Raw genomic sequence first — 15,664 nt, 5'->3', positions numbered from 1 at the left:
GCGCCTAAAACCATGCCTTATTTGAATCTGGGATTATAAAATAAAATTTTTCAAAGTTTACATCACATGTGTCACTCTGTCACGTAACTTTCGATATTTTTCATTTATCGACTTAAATAGTGTTGTATTGACAATCATTGATGACGTTTATTTTTCATGAAAGGACAGTGGACAATATTTGGTGGTTTTTCTTTGCTTACACATATGTATTTTCTGTATATTTTCTAATCGATGCCTTCGGTATTTTTAATTAAATTGTAAAATGATGTGTTTTAATTAGTACAAAAGAAAATACTACCTGATAAACACTTGTGTGTTGTGGGGGTGTGCGTGGTAGCTGACCTTATCGCCCATCAACAAATTTTATCTTAATGTGAAGGATCTTGACAATATGCAAAGTTTTTCCTTGAAAGCTAAAGAAATGTTTATCGTGCGTGCATTAGAGAAAATTTTAGCGGATAAAGATATTCGGCGTTCGCATCATTCGCAACTGAAAAAGTCTTGTGATTCAGCGCTCGAACAAATCAAAAATGAACTTATTAATGCAGGTCAAATTGCTGAAGGTAATGAATTGCCATGTGCAGCATTACCATTGCCCAAAAATGACGCTGCCAGTATTATTAATGCAGAAACATATTTTCTGCCCTTTGAACTGGCATGTAAGAGTCGTTCGCCACGTATTGTTGTGACGGCGCTTGATTGTCTACAAAAGCTCATAGCATATGGGCATTTGACTGGTGCCATACAGGATTCTGCCAGCCCTGGGCATTTACTTATTGATCGCATTGTCAATACTATATGCGGTTGCTTCAATGGGCCACAGACTGATGAAGGTGTGCAATTGCAAATTATTAAAGCGTTGCTTACTGTTGTTACATCACAACATGTTGAAATACATGAAGGTACCGTTTTGCAAGCCGTACGCACCTGCTACGATATATATTTGTCGAGCAAGAATCTAGTCAATCAGACTACAGCACGTGCAACACTTACACAGATGCTTAGTGTCATATTCGCGCGTATGGAGAACCAAGAATATGAGTTGAGCGCGAGTATCCATATGGAAAACGGCACTAAGAACAACTCAACAACAGATATTGGTGCACAAACACCGGTGGTAGAGCGAGCAGAAAATAACGTTGGCGAAACCGAAATGTCTTTGGAAAATATTGCAAGTTCCGTTTTAGATGAAATACTAAATAGTAAGAATTTTTATATTTTATTGTAAAGTAAATTTATATATATATTTATATTTATGTTTTCTTTATATAGACGCATTTGAGCAAGCATTAAAAGAAATGTCCAACGGTGCCACCGAAGAAACAACCACTAATTCTTCCTTTGGGTCAGTGGAAGGAATCGATAACCAACTCAATTCAGAAGAAAATACAGATAATCAAAATGAGAGCGATGCCATCGTCACTGCAAAATTCACACATATTTTGCAAAAAGATGCCTTTCTCGTATTTCGTGCACTATGTAAATTAAGCATGAAACCACTACCCGAAGGACATCCCGATCCGAAATCACACGAATTACGTTCAAAAGTTTTATCGCTGCACTTATTACTATCCATATTGCAAAATGCTGGTCCGGTTTTCCGTTCCAATGAAATGTTTATCATGGCCATCAAGCAGTATCTGTGTGTGGCGCTTTCGAAAAATGGTGTTAGTTTGGTGCCCGAAGTGTTCGAATTATCCCTTTCTATATTCGTGGCGCTACTCTCTAACTTCAAGGTGCATCTTAAAAAGCAAATAGAAGTATTTTTCAAAGAGATTTTTCTCAATATATTAGAAGCAAATTCCAGTTCCTTTGAACACAAATGGATGGTAATACAAGCATTGACACGTATATGCGCAGATGCACAATCTGTGGTTGATATCTACGTTAATTATGATTGTGACTTTTCGGCTGCGAACTTATTTGAGCGACTTGTTAACGATCTATCGAAAATAGCACAAGGTCGCCAAGCAGTGGAGTTGGGCGCAAATCCACTGCAAGAGAAATCAATGCGCAAACGCGGACTGGAGTGTTTGGTTTCAATTTTAAAATGTATGGTCGAATGGAGTCAAGATTTGTACGTAAATCCAAACTTATCAACAATAAATCCACAAGAAACGGTAAACACACATGCCACGCATAAAACAAGCGTAGATATGTCACATAAACATAACCAACTGGACAATACCGATTCGCTTTCACAGACCAACAATTCGACACGTTCGGCCTATGGTGGCTCCAGCCATAGTATAAATTCATTTGGTAGCGTAAAGAATACAGAGGTGCTTGATTTACCCGAAGCTTTGGAAGAACGAAAAATGCGTAAAGAAGTGATGGAAACGGGCATCGAATTGTTTAATAGAAAACCTAAAAAGGGTGTACAGTTCCTGCAGGAGAAGCAGCTGTTAGGCACAAAATCTGTTGACATTGCCAAGTGGCTGCATGAAGACGAACGTTTGGATAAAACGGTTATCGGTAATTATCTGGGCGAGAATGACGATCATTCTAAAGAGGTGATGTGCGCCTACATTGATGCCTTCGATTTTCGAAAGCTGGAAGTTGTCGCCGCACTGCGTCTTTTACTCGAAGAATTCCGTTTGCCAGGCGAAGCGCAAAAAATCGATCGTTTGATGGAAAAGTTTGCGAGTCGTTATTGTGAATGCAATCCCAACAATCAGTTGTTCCAAAGTGCCGACACGGTGTATGTGCTGGCATTTTCTATAATTATGTTAACGACGGACTTGCATTCACCCCAAGTTAAGAATAAGATGACCAAAGAGCAGTATATAAAAATGAATCGTGGTATTAGTGACAGCAAAGATGATCTACCCGAAGAATATTTGTCGTCAATTTATGATGAAATCGCTGGACACGAGATAAAAATGAAAAATACCATCATCAACAAGCCTGGTAAACAGATCATTGTTAATGAGAAGCGTCGTAAACTTTTGTGGAATATGGAAATGGAGGCTATTTCGGCGACAGCCAAGAATTTAATGGAATCGGTGTCACATGTAAAATCACCGTTTACCTCGGCCAAGCACCTGGAACACGTGCGACCAATGTTCAAAATGGCTTGGACGCCGTTTCTGGCTGCATTCTCGGTTGGATTACAGGATTGTGATGATCCAGAAATTGCATGCTTATGCTTAGATGGTATACGTTGTGCGATACGTATTGCATGCATATTTCATATGTCCTTGGAACGTGACGCTTATGTACAGGCGTTGGCACGTTTTACGCTACTCACCGCGAATTCGCCGATCAATGAGATGAAGGCCAAAAATATTGATACGATAAAGACGCTAATCATGGTCGCGCACACGGACGGCAACTATCTTGGCTCCAGCTGGCTGGACATCGTCAAATGTATCAGTCAATTAGAGTTGGCGCAATTGATCGGTACCGGTGTACGTCCACAATTTCTGTCCGGCGCACAGACAACGTTGAGAGATAGCCTTAATCAGAGTGTTAAGGAGCATATTGGCGAAACAAGCAGCCAAAGTGTTGTAGTCGCTGTTGATCGTATATTTACAGGTTCCATAAGATTGGATGGTGATGCCATAGTGGACTTTGTCAAAGCACTTTGTCAGGTTAGTAATAAAAATTCGTTTTTATACCCTGAAGTGGGCATATTCAGTTTGCCACGAAGTTTGTAACACTCAAAAGCAAACTTCGGAGACACTATTAGATATAAATACATATATAAATGTTCAGCATGACAGACTAAATCGATTTAGCCGTGTCCGTCTGTCTGTCTGCCTGTCCGCTTGTGTATATACCCGAACTAGTCCCTCAGTTTTTAGATATGGATTTTCAATTACAAAATTACACATCTTTTTCTTCCTACGAAGTTGCCCATTTGTCAGAACCGCGAGTATCGCACTAATATAGCATATAGCTGTGTTACAAACTGAACGATTACACATAATCAAGTCCTTGTATGAAATTTTTTTTTCATTGACAACAACATATAACAATATTAACAACAGTCTTAACAATATTTCGCATGAATTATGGTCCAAGACAACGGTACAATCTCCAAACAGATTGTTCAAATAGGACTACTATAGCGTATAGATGTCATACTAACTGATTTTTTTTTTTTATTTGGGAAGGCCTCTGGCAAACGAAGTTAACGTTTTTTCTGTTTTTTTTTCACAAGAAAATATTTTTATAACTATTTTTTTTTTTGTTTTCGCGTCCAATAGGTATCCGTTGACGAATTGCAGAATGTACAGCCTCGTATGTTTTCGCTACAAAAGATAGTTGAAATTTCCTACTACAATATGGAGCGTATACGTTTGCAATGGTCACGCATTTGGCAGGTGTTGGGCGAACATTTCAACACTGTGGGTTGCAATACAAATGAAGAGATTGCATTCTTTGCCTTGGACTCATTGCGTCAATTGTCCATGAAATTTATGGAGAAGGGCGAATTTGCAAACTTTCGTTTCCAAAAGGATTTCCTCAGACCTTTCGAGCATATTATGAAGAAAAATCAATCGCCCGCTATACGCGATATGGTTGTGCGCTGTATTGCACAAATGGTCAATTCACAGGCGCATAATATAAAATCCGGTTGGAAGAATATATTTTCAATATTCCATTTGGCAGCTAGCGACAATGAAGAGGCCATTGTTGAGTTAGCATTTCAGACAACTGGCAAAATAATCGGCGAACTCTACCAAAAGCAATTCGCCGTTATGGTGGATTCATTTCAAGATGCGGTGAAATGTCTGTCGGAGTTCGCTTGCAATGCACGCTTTCCAGATACAAGCATGGAGGCCATACGTCTGGTGCGCACGTGTGCGCTCTGTGTGCATGACGCCCCACAATTATTCGCTGAACATGCTGGCATGGAAAATGACATTTCTGTGGCAGAGGAGGATCGCGTTTGGGTGCGCGGCTGGTTCCCAATGCTGTTTTCGTTGTCTTGTGTGGTCAACCGCTGCAAGCTCGATGTGCGCACACGCGGCCTAACGGTGTTATTCGAAATTGTTAAAACGCACGGTGATAGTTTTAAGCCGAATTGGTGGAAAGATTTATTCAATATTATTTTTCGTATATTCGACAATATGAAATTGCCCGAACACGTGACCGAAAAATCCGAATGGATGACAACTACCTGCAACCATGCGCTATATGCAATAATCGATGTGTTTACACAATATTTTGATGTTTTGGGTTATCTGTTATTGGAGGATCTCTTTGCGCAGCTACATTGGTGTGTACAGCAAAGCAATGAGCAATTAGCACGTTCCGGTACAAATTGTTTAGAAAATTTAGTTATATCGAATGGTTTTAAATTTAACGAAACAACCTGGGATAAGACTTGTCAATGCATATTGGACATATTCAATGCTACATTGCCAAAAGAATTGTTAACTTGGCATCCGAACGCTCAACAAATGCAAATACAAACAATGGAACAACAACAACTGCAACCACAGAAGGCAACATTTGTAGCGCAAAATTCGCATGACAAGAGCAATCATCTACAACATGGCTCAACAATTAATCGTAGTCAATCCCAACATTCCGTTTATAGTACGAATATACTGGACGATGATGCGATGAGCACATCTCAGGGATATCATCCGCATTCGCATATTATGCTGCACAATTCACAATTTGAAAATCTGCATATTAAGTGTGTCGTGCAATTGGAACTCATACAAACGATGGATAATATAGTATTCTTTCCGGCAACGTCACGCAAAGAAGATGCCGAGACACTAGCACAAGCTGCTGCCGATTTGGCTGGTAGCAATGCGGTGCAAAATGTTTTGGAATGCCAAAGAGAGGAGCAGGGTATGTACAGTTATCTGCATACACGGCAATTACTGATACTAGCCGATTGCCTAATGCAATCGCATCGCTTTGCGAAACGTTTCAATGCGGATCAAGAGCAGCGCAACATTTTGTGGCGCGCCGGTTTCAAAGGTTCGATCAAGCCGAATCTACTGAAGCAGGAGACTGCTTCGTTGGCTTGTGTGTTGCGTATTTTCTTTAAAATGTATGGCGATGAGAATCGTCGCAGCGATTGGCCGGGCATCGAACACGAATTGATACAGGTGTGCAAGGAGGCGCTTACATATTTCCTCAGCCTGCAAAGTGAAGCGCATCGTGATGCATGGACTTCACTGTTGTTGTTGATACTTACGCGTTTGCTGAAGATGTCTGACGCAAGGGTTTGTATATTTATAACATAAACAGGGTATATTAAGTTTTGTTACATTTAGTAGCAAACCTACCGTTGACTCTATAAAATAGATATAAATGAACAGCGTGGTTAGCTAAATCAATTTAGCCATGTACGTCTGTCTGTACGACTGTTTGTTTATACACGAACTAGTTGTTCAGTTTCTAAGGTGTTGATTTGAAATTTTGCGCACGCTCTTTTCTGACCAAAAAATTTTTTTGTTTTTATTTGACTAATTATCTTTATTTGACAAAGAAAATGCCACAAACTCCAAACAGTATTGTTCAGATCGGACCACTATTATTTAAACTAATGCTGGAGAGCGGGCAGCGCTTGAGCGGTTATTAGGCCAGGTTGCATAGACGCTACGGCCGTGAGAACTGTTATGGTTTCACATTCGTTAATGAAATCATATTTTCTGCTTTAATTTTATTTTATATCGATAAAAAGTTTTTGTCGTTTTTATAATAACTAAAAATCGAAGTACTTACATACTTGTGTATGTACTTTGCTGTAGTGGATTCTTGAAATATTTCTCATACCTTTATAAATTCTTGAGATAATTGAATTTGTATTAATTTATATTTTATTGATTTCAGTTTGCAACGCATGTTTCCAATTACTACACGCTGCTATGTGAAATGATGTGCTTTGATCTAAAGCCCGAACTAAGAAGTGTCCTTAGACGAGTCTATATGCGAATCGGCCCAGTATTTAATATAGTGAGCCTTAACATAAGGAACTAATTAATTTATTATATAATATATATACACATACATATATATTAAAACTATATCTTTTCCGAGTTTTCTTATCTTTATTGTAAACAGAAATCGTAAATATACAAACATACATACATACATATATGCAATTATAAAATTTTATAATAGCGGAATTCACCTTTGTGGCTTTTGATGTTGTAGAATGTAAATACCAAATAAAATATAAAAAAAGTTAAGAGCAACTATTTAGTAGTTAATTTATATGTTAATCTTTTCAATTGAACACAAAACGAATATAAAATATAAAAAGGTCGCGGAAAGGAAAAAATTGATTTTGTTGTTAATTTCGATATCTCATATATTTGAAATTTAGTATTTCAATATTTTGTTGTAGTTTTTAAACAATTTTGTTTAACTTTTGTTATGCATCAGGTGAAGGAAGCAAATCAATTTTGTTTTGTATGAGTAATTGTAAGTTACTGACAATATATGAATATAATATGTAAATAAGTAGTATACATACATACATACATACTAAAAATGTATATGTATAATCACTTATAAGTAAGCATATGCAATTATTATTTTAAACCTGTTATATAAAATATTAAAATCGATTTAAAAAATATTTCGCTCATTCCATTTTGCTGCAGTTGTTAGTATTTTTATGTTAACATGTTGGTTTTTGTAGCAGAGAGGAATACTGTTGTTTTATTCAAGGGAAGAATTTGCTGTGTCGTTGAACTGCAGATCAAGCTAATCAGCTGATGTGGAGAATATTTTGGAACCGAGTGCCGGCAGACTGGAATTAAAATGCTTTTAAATACATTGAAATGCATACATTTAAAGTGTATAATTAACATAAATTTTTTGTTTTATAACATTGTAAAAATTATTTTGAGAAAAGCTTCCGTTCCGTTTAAGTATGATTGCAATAATTAAACCAACTGAAAAGGATTGGATATAAATATTTTTTCTGTTTCTTCGTCGTCGCAACATTTACTAAAAAAATTAAGTTTTTCGTAAAAAAAAGTTTTGTGGTAAAAATCATGGTTGAAAATAATGCATTTAAAATATGACTGAATTAAAATTTAGACTATAAGTTTTTTCAAATTTTTTTATTTTGTAATCCCATTAATCTTAGATAAATAAAAGCAAAACGCCAACTTCGGTTGCACTGAAGCAAGAATACCCTTCACAAATGAATTTATGCGGAGAGAAAATAATTCGGTAAATGAAAAACTTTTCCATACAAGGACATGAGGTTGTCCGATCTCAACAAAATATTCGCCATTGTCTTGAACAATAAACCAACCCAAATTTCGTGAAGATTACTTTTCAAACAAAAAAGTTTTTCATACAAGGACTTGATTTTGATAGATCAGTTTGATCGTCATTTTGATAGTTTGTATAGCAGCTATATGCTATAGTGGACCGATCTGAACAATTTGTTGGGAGTTTGTAGCATTGTCTTTGGAAATAAGCTATGCCAAACTTCGTAAAGATATCTTGTCACATAAAAAGTTTTCCATATAAGAACTAGATTTGGATCGTTCAGTTTGTGAGGGAGCTATATGCTATAGTGGTCCAATATTGGCGTTACCGCCTAATGTGTAGCTTCTTGGTGAGAAAAGGACGTGTGCAAAATTTCAGATCGCTATCTCAAAAATTGATATATCCTGTTCAGAGTACAATAATTTCCAAACTTTAATCTTAAACACTGGATTGAAAAATTACAAATAAATCTTTAATCTAAAAAATCGGAATAAAAATTTAAAATGAAAGTTCTAATCCTGCCGAATAGAAATACAAAAAGAAATGTTTATAATTAAAATTTTAACAAAAATTTTTGTTTTTAAATTATTCCGCGCGTGCGTACTTCCTTTTCTACTATATTGGTTATCTTTGTAAAGGGAAAGCTTTAGTGGAATTCCAGCATAGTTTAATACTATTTGTCTTATTTACATTAAATTACCTTTAATTATAGTGTTCCAGTTAGAAATATGTAAATCTTTGCTTTTTATAAATATTAATTTTTATATAAAGGTTTGGTCTAGGTAATAAATACATGAATTCAGTCCTAGTGGCGCTCTCTCATTAAAACTATACGAACACTTCAACTGACCTGTTATCCTCGACTTATGATTCGAAAATAGTTTATCTAAATATATTCATATGAAATTTTTATTTTGACAATTATTTAAGTGATTTCACCAAATGATATATAGTATAAAGCAGCTGAGCGACATATAAAAATAAATGGGGTTTAATGAACCAGACTTCCTTTTGGATCAAACTCTATGCGGTCTTACTTGTCCCTTTATTTTTATATTGCCGAATAAAATTGTGCATATTTAAATTTTGCGGTTTGTTATAATTTTAACCCATTCAAAAGGGGGTTGAGTCAAAACATTAACACAAAATTGGAAATTACTCATTATATCTAAATATGAATGCTGGCAAATTTAAACTCCCACAACATTTTACAAAAAGACTAAAATGGTTTTGTTTACTTTACAGCTAAAGCTTAGATGTAGGATTGTATAAGTATATATGTATACCAAAATATTCCGAGTCATGAGACAAATAAGTATCGCGAAGGCTGTTTGTTCGTGTAATATAAGATATTTATATAGTGCAAGCAATTAGAAGCCCGAATTCAGAAAATTTCACTATATTTTCATTAACTTGTGATACTCAGGCCTTTTGATACTTCAATATTCAGGAACGATTTGTCAACATTCTCGGTGACCTACATTTTTCGGTCATCCAAAATATTATCGATTTAACAGCTTTTTCAAATTCACTGGGTTCATTGACTTCCCTGCTCATTCGCCTGTATGGAATTTAGCAAACTACTTATGAATGGTTGCTTTGCCCGGCGCAGATCTCGGATAAGACTAAGGGTGCTTGCTGATACTCTGCTGATGTGCAGACAAAAATTTAGTGTTGCCGATTATTTGCATAAATTGCGTGCAAAAAATGACAGCAGAACGTGATGCTGTTGCAAGTGTTTGCCAAAAATTCACACAGAACGTCATACTTTGACAAATTTGCAACACTGCTGTTGTGATTTCCATCTCGAATGCAGCCTTATTAAGCCTTTTTTAGTATAAGCAGCATTTTTACATTAAATAGATCTTTATTAACACACAAAGTTCTTTTCAAAAATGTATTTTTCAAAATACCAAAACTTGCGCCACTAAAAAGTTATGTACATATATTGGTAGGTTAGTGTCAACTACAAAACATATGCATTCAAATCTAAACAAAACATATGCTTCCGTCCATAGAAATCATCGAATGTCAGTTTGGCATTAACCGAAATTTAACCAAAACACAGGCCTAACAATCAATTTAAACTATCTCATCAAAACTTTGTAAGAAGATTGCATTTCACCACCTAATGTTTTAATAATCAACCACTTGTAACGTATTATTTAAAGCTACCAAAAATGGAAACATTCTATTGACAGTAAAAATACGTTTATATATATAGACGACGTCTTGGTATAATTTTGAACTATCTTCAAAAAGTTTCTGAATTTGGGCATTATCGCCCGTTTACTGATGTAAATACTTGATATACATAAAACCTACTCTTGACGTCCTTCAGCTACTTATTATTGATATAGGTAAGTGACTTTGTACCAAAAATTGATAAATTTGGTTCATACTTTCGTCTAGTCCCCATAATATATACCGAACACGATAATATCCAACCTCACATTCATTTATTGCATGCATACAGTGTTGCAAATAATGCATCAAAAAATAATTGAATTAACATTTGAATTAATTTTTTTATTTTATTTTGTAATCCCAAATACCGGATTATAAGAGGAAAAATAATTTTAATCCCCCATACCGGATTAAAAATAAAAATAAATTAAAAATTTACTATAATTTAATTAAAAATTAAGAATTTATTTTTATTTTTTAATCCGGTATTGATTATCAAATTTTATAAATTAAATTATAAAATAAAAATAAATTAAAAATTAAAAATGTATTTTTATTTTTTTAAAAATGTATTTTTATTTTTTAATCCGGTATTGCTTATCAAATTTTAATCTCAAGCATATAATTAAAAATTAAACACAAATTTGTTTAAGAATTCAAATTTTTTCGAGTTCATTCAAGTCAAAAAATAAAAAAATTAATATCTAACTTCTTATCCTAACATCGGGATTAAAAATAAAAAATTTTGAAATAAAAAATTCGCTACCAGGCATACATAATAGTCTGTTTTGGTGTAATCTTATTAAAATGAGAGCAGAATATTTTATGCAACAATCGATCCATTACAACCCTTAGCTCACATATCATAAATATACAGTTTTGTGTTAGTTCGACTGATTAATTTCGGATGTTGAATAAGGTATTTCAATTAAACAAGGAGGTTTGTAGCCTATAGAATAAGCCAATATAACGAATTTAACTCTTCCTTTTAAAGGATCGCACATATTCTAAAATTTTTAATCGTTATCTCAAATAGTTCGTGAGCCTTCTATAGTACCATATAGCCGTTCAGTTCAATTAGTTCAATCAGTTTATCTTTAAACGCGTCTTTCTTAAAACGACATTTTTCATTTCTAAGCGATTATTCGAAGAGAAATGATCCGATCACTATCAGATTCTGCATGTTCTATCAGCTTTTTGATCTGATCAAAAATTTAGTTTTGGCCGCCATTTTGTTACACGGGGATCGCGTTAAACTCGAATTAATGTTATTTATTTTTTGCTTTAAAACTAAGTATTCTTAAAATATGTATAAATACACCCTTAAAATGTAGTGGCCAAAATTCGTATTTTTTAGGCTATCACACTAAGTGTGCCTCTTAAAGCCACTCATACCTCATTTATTAATCTCTCATCATTTAACTGGTTTGATATACAAAAATAAAAACTCAATTGTAATAAAGTGCTGCCACTGTGCGCCCAAAGTCAATATTTTTATATTAATGCACATACTTACTTACAAGTGCATAAGTATTTGTGAAAATGATTAACAAATGAACATTTAACTGATTATCAGTAACTGATATAATTTCGAAATAACGGCTAATTGCTGATAAATGTGCAAATAAACGATTTGCTCGCGTGCTCGTCGCCCTTTCATCCCTAAAAACGAGCATCTTTGACGACATCATAAAAAAAGGTGAATAATAAAAATGCGTGTTGACGATTTGCCTCTAAATTTATGAACAATTTGTTTTAGATGTCTTTATTATGAACTACTTGTATATATTATATAAACACATATGCATTTACATCGTATGTAAGACTGTATGTGTGTACTAGTTCGTGTGCCTTTTGTTTTGTTTTTTATTTTCCTGTATTTAATATTTTTGTTGGTTTTTTATCAGTAATATTTATTTGCTAAATTGTATTTAATACAAATATTCTGTATGTATATTTGTATATAAGTTGACTTTTTATGCGTAAACAAGAGATATAAGCATTCAGGTGGTATGTACGTATATTGGCATAGAAATGAGTACACTTTGGTTTATTATAAAGAACCATTTTTATTCTATTTAATCACAAAACTGTTTGATTAGTCAAGAACTGTATAAATTTGTTTTGATGGTACCCCTAAATCACGCCGAATATTGAATTAAATCTCTAAATTTCTTTTTGGGAAGCCACCATTTTGTTAAAAAATCAAAATTTTGACTAGTCCTTCGACCTTTACATATGTACATTCATCGGTAGTTATAATAATTTTTTTTTGGAAAATTTTTTCAAAATGTATCACCCATTATTAGAGTATGAAATAAAATGTATTTTCAAAGAAAAATTCAAAAAAAATGTAACATATATTCGTTTGAAGCAAAAACCAAGTTCTGTCGGATGAACACGTGCTAATCCTCTAGTATAATGGTTAGTTTTTAAATATTTAGGGTTGAGCATGATAGAAACAAGATCGCGCCTTCATGACGTCATCGACTATAAAATGAAAAGATACAACATAGAAAAACTGTCAACTGGCCTGTAATTTGTAAACAAAAACGTAAACACTTCTAGAAGCTATGACGTCACCGGTGCAATTATATTTTTGTTTATTGTTGTTCATATATCTCTGTTTAAACGGAAAGTTATCTAAAAATCTTCAAATCAGGTGTGTCTTAAAATAAAGTTAGTATCTATTCAAAATGTAAAATGTACTGTGATAATATTAAAACATATATACCAAATATCAGGCGTTTAAGAAGACTTTTCGAAAAGCATTCAAAACCCACAGACCCAGAATTAGCAGAATTATAATAGAAATAACACGTAGTGACTCATTATCACTTTGAATAAGAAAGAATAAACAATCAAACGTACATAAGAGTTTCGGTTAGTTTTGTCAATTCGGCCTTAAGGAACTCATACAAACTTTAACAGAAACCTCTGGTAGCGCTATCAAGTAATTAACGTGTCATTTAACCGATCATTGACTTGCTGTGGAAAAAGAGAAAACTAAATAAAAAAGTGTGTACTGACGGTAAGGTATTTAAGAAAGGCTTCATAATTCTTTTTTCGAGATATGAATTACTTGAAATAATATTATAAAAAATACATTTTTTTGAAACTTAAATTCGAAAAGAATCTGAAAATTCAAACATTTCAAGTACGAAAGTTATAACTGTCATTTAACGTCTTCAGTTTTCTGTCATAAGCACAAGAGTATTGTAAAGTTTGTCATAAATAAAATAAATAATACATACATATTATATACAAAAATGTTGAATTCAAAACCAACGAAAACAGATTTGAAGCTTTATTCATACAATATGAGTGGCATGAAAGTAAGCGGACTTAAAAGAACTTTTTAGATGGTAACCAAATAAGTAAATATAATAAAAATATATTAATTTTATTGAAATATATAATAAAATAATAAATATGATAATGTTGTAATATTTTGAAATATATGATATCATAAGAAGAAAAGCGAAATACGATGCAAAAAATGTTTTATATATATATATCTTACTCAAGCGTTTATCCCGTGACGTAAGTATATATTTTTATTTTTAGTTTTTTATCAATGGTATAAAAATAGTTTAATAACAAAAATTGGTGTCGCTATTCAGTTTTACTTTTATATTAATTTTATCCAAGCACGTACTCCCTCACACCCGTAAGCGCAACCGTAGCTGTGTGCCAAGAAATCAAATATATTTGAGAACCAAATATAAATTAATGTTTATTATAATACTTTTTATATACATTTTGAACAGATGACCGCCGAAAGTCAAATTTTCTAAAATCATGATAACAAAAACTGCAAAAAAAAATAAATTTCTAACAAAACTCGAAACATTACGATAAACATTTGCATCAAATTGAAACCTTATACCGAATGCAAAATTTTTTAACGATGGGATAATTTCCTTTGTATACATGCATAAACACTATATAGTATGCACTATGGAAGTACATGATTTTCTAAAATTATTTGGTAACAATTATCTTAAAAAATTAGAAACAGACGTACGTTCGATGACTATGAGGATTAAATCGCAAAAAAATTTTTTTTTTTTGACAGCTAATTTATTTACTACAATAGCTTAGCACACTACCAGAAGTTATTTCTTAAGTAATTGCAATTTTTTTAATATAATTACATATGTATGTACAAGTATGTATATTTTTTTGATTGCAACTTCTGAAATTTTTGGTCTTGAATTAGACATTTGCAAATAACTAAGAAAAGTTGACCCAGCACACATTCAAGATACCTCTAAAAGAGACAGACCATTAAACTAGTAAAATATTATAAAACGTAAAAACTTTTAATTTATGATATTCAAAAAATATCTCGAACTCCCTAATGTAATACATATTACGTGTATTTTCTTTGATAAGCGATTTTACATTAGCTAAGAATATGAGATAATATTTAACAATCTCTGATGATAAATCTAGCGTCATTGTTATCTACTTATTTCCGCCTGTCTCATCTGTCAGTCAACGTCTGTATGAAATACTTGGAAAATTAATCATTATCTAAACGTTGTTGTAATATTTAAGTATACTCGTATACAACTGTATATATTTAAATAGTAGGACGTATTTTTTGCGTGATTTTGTATTGCAATCAGATTGCGAATTTTTAAATTTTTTTTTAAATTTTTAATTATAAACATGGAATTAACACTTTTTTTTATTTTTCAATCCGAAATTTGAGATTAATAAAACTTTTTTTAATTGAGGTTTTCGGTATTACAAAATATATAAAAATTAATTTAAATGTAAATTAAATTATTCTGTTAATGCATTATTCGCAACTCTTATTGCAATATTACTAAGCTAATACCGGTATTATAATTTTGTCTTAAGGGAGAAGATTAGGTAAAATGAAATAAAAATGTGTACAGATATATATATGTCACATATTATTATGCAAGTAATATATATTATGCAAGTAAAGGGTGTTTTTTTTTTGAGGTATAGAACTTTAAATTGCAATAAAACAACAAAAGAAAATCTTGTGGCATTATAGGTATTTTAAATATGATTTCTGGCATATGACCGCCACGGCTGACTCGGATGTAGTCCAATCTGGACGTCCAATTTTCGATGACTTTTTCCAACATTTGTGAACGTATATCAGCAATAACACGGCGAATGTTGTCTTCCAAATGGTTAAGCGTTTGTGGCTTATGCGCATAGACCAATGACTTGACATAACCCCACAGAAAGTAGTCTAGCGGTGTTAAATCACAAGATCTTGGAAGCCAAT

The 15,664-nt window shown here is 33.1% G+C and overlaps 1 protein-coding gene across 1 annotated transcript; it reads left to right on the top strand.

The window, feature by feature from the left end:
* The first annotated feature begins 140 nt into the window (after nt 1-140).
* On the top strand, nt 141-7,190 carry Sec71 (ADP ribosylation factor guanine nucleotide exchange factor Sec71). Its single transcript, XM_014234555.3, has 4 exons — nt 141-1,202; nt 1,273-3,593; nt 4,212-6,194; nt 6,805-7,190. Exons 1-4 carry the CDS (start codon nt 392-394, stop codon nt 6,949-6,951), a joined length of 5,262 nt encoding a protein of 1,753 aa, XP_014090030.3. The 5' UTR covers nt 141-391; the 3' UTR covers nt 6,952-7,190.
* The last annotated feature ends 8,474 nt before the right edge of the window (nt 7,191-15,664 follow it).

The sequence above is a fragment of the Bactrocera oleae genome, chromosome 3, assembly GCF_042242935.1.
Source record: "Bactrocera oleae isolate idBacOlea1 chromosome 3, idBacOlea1, whole genome shotgun sequence".
NCBI classification, from domain to species: domain Eukaryota; kingdom Metazoa; phylum Arthropoda; class Insecta; order Diptera; family Tephritidae; genus Bactrocera; species Bactrocera oleae.
Note: the sequence above shows the minus strand (reverse complement) of the source record. Positions and strands in the feature narration are given on the sequence as shown.

Coding starts and splice junctions, on each gene's coding strand:
- Sec71 (XM_014234555.3), top strand. CDS start 392: ATGCAAAGTTTTTCCTTGAAAGCTAAAGAAATGTTTATCGTGCGTGCA. Junction 1,203..1,272: donor TTTAGATGAAATACTAAATA/GTAAGAATTTTT, acceptor TTCTTTATATAG/ACGCATTTGAGCAAGCATTA. Junction 3,594..4,211: donor TTGTCAAAGCACTTTGTCAG/GTTAGTAATAAA, acceptor CGCGTCCAATAG/GTATCCGTTGACGAATTGCA.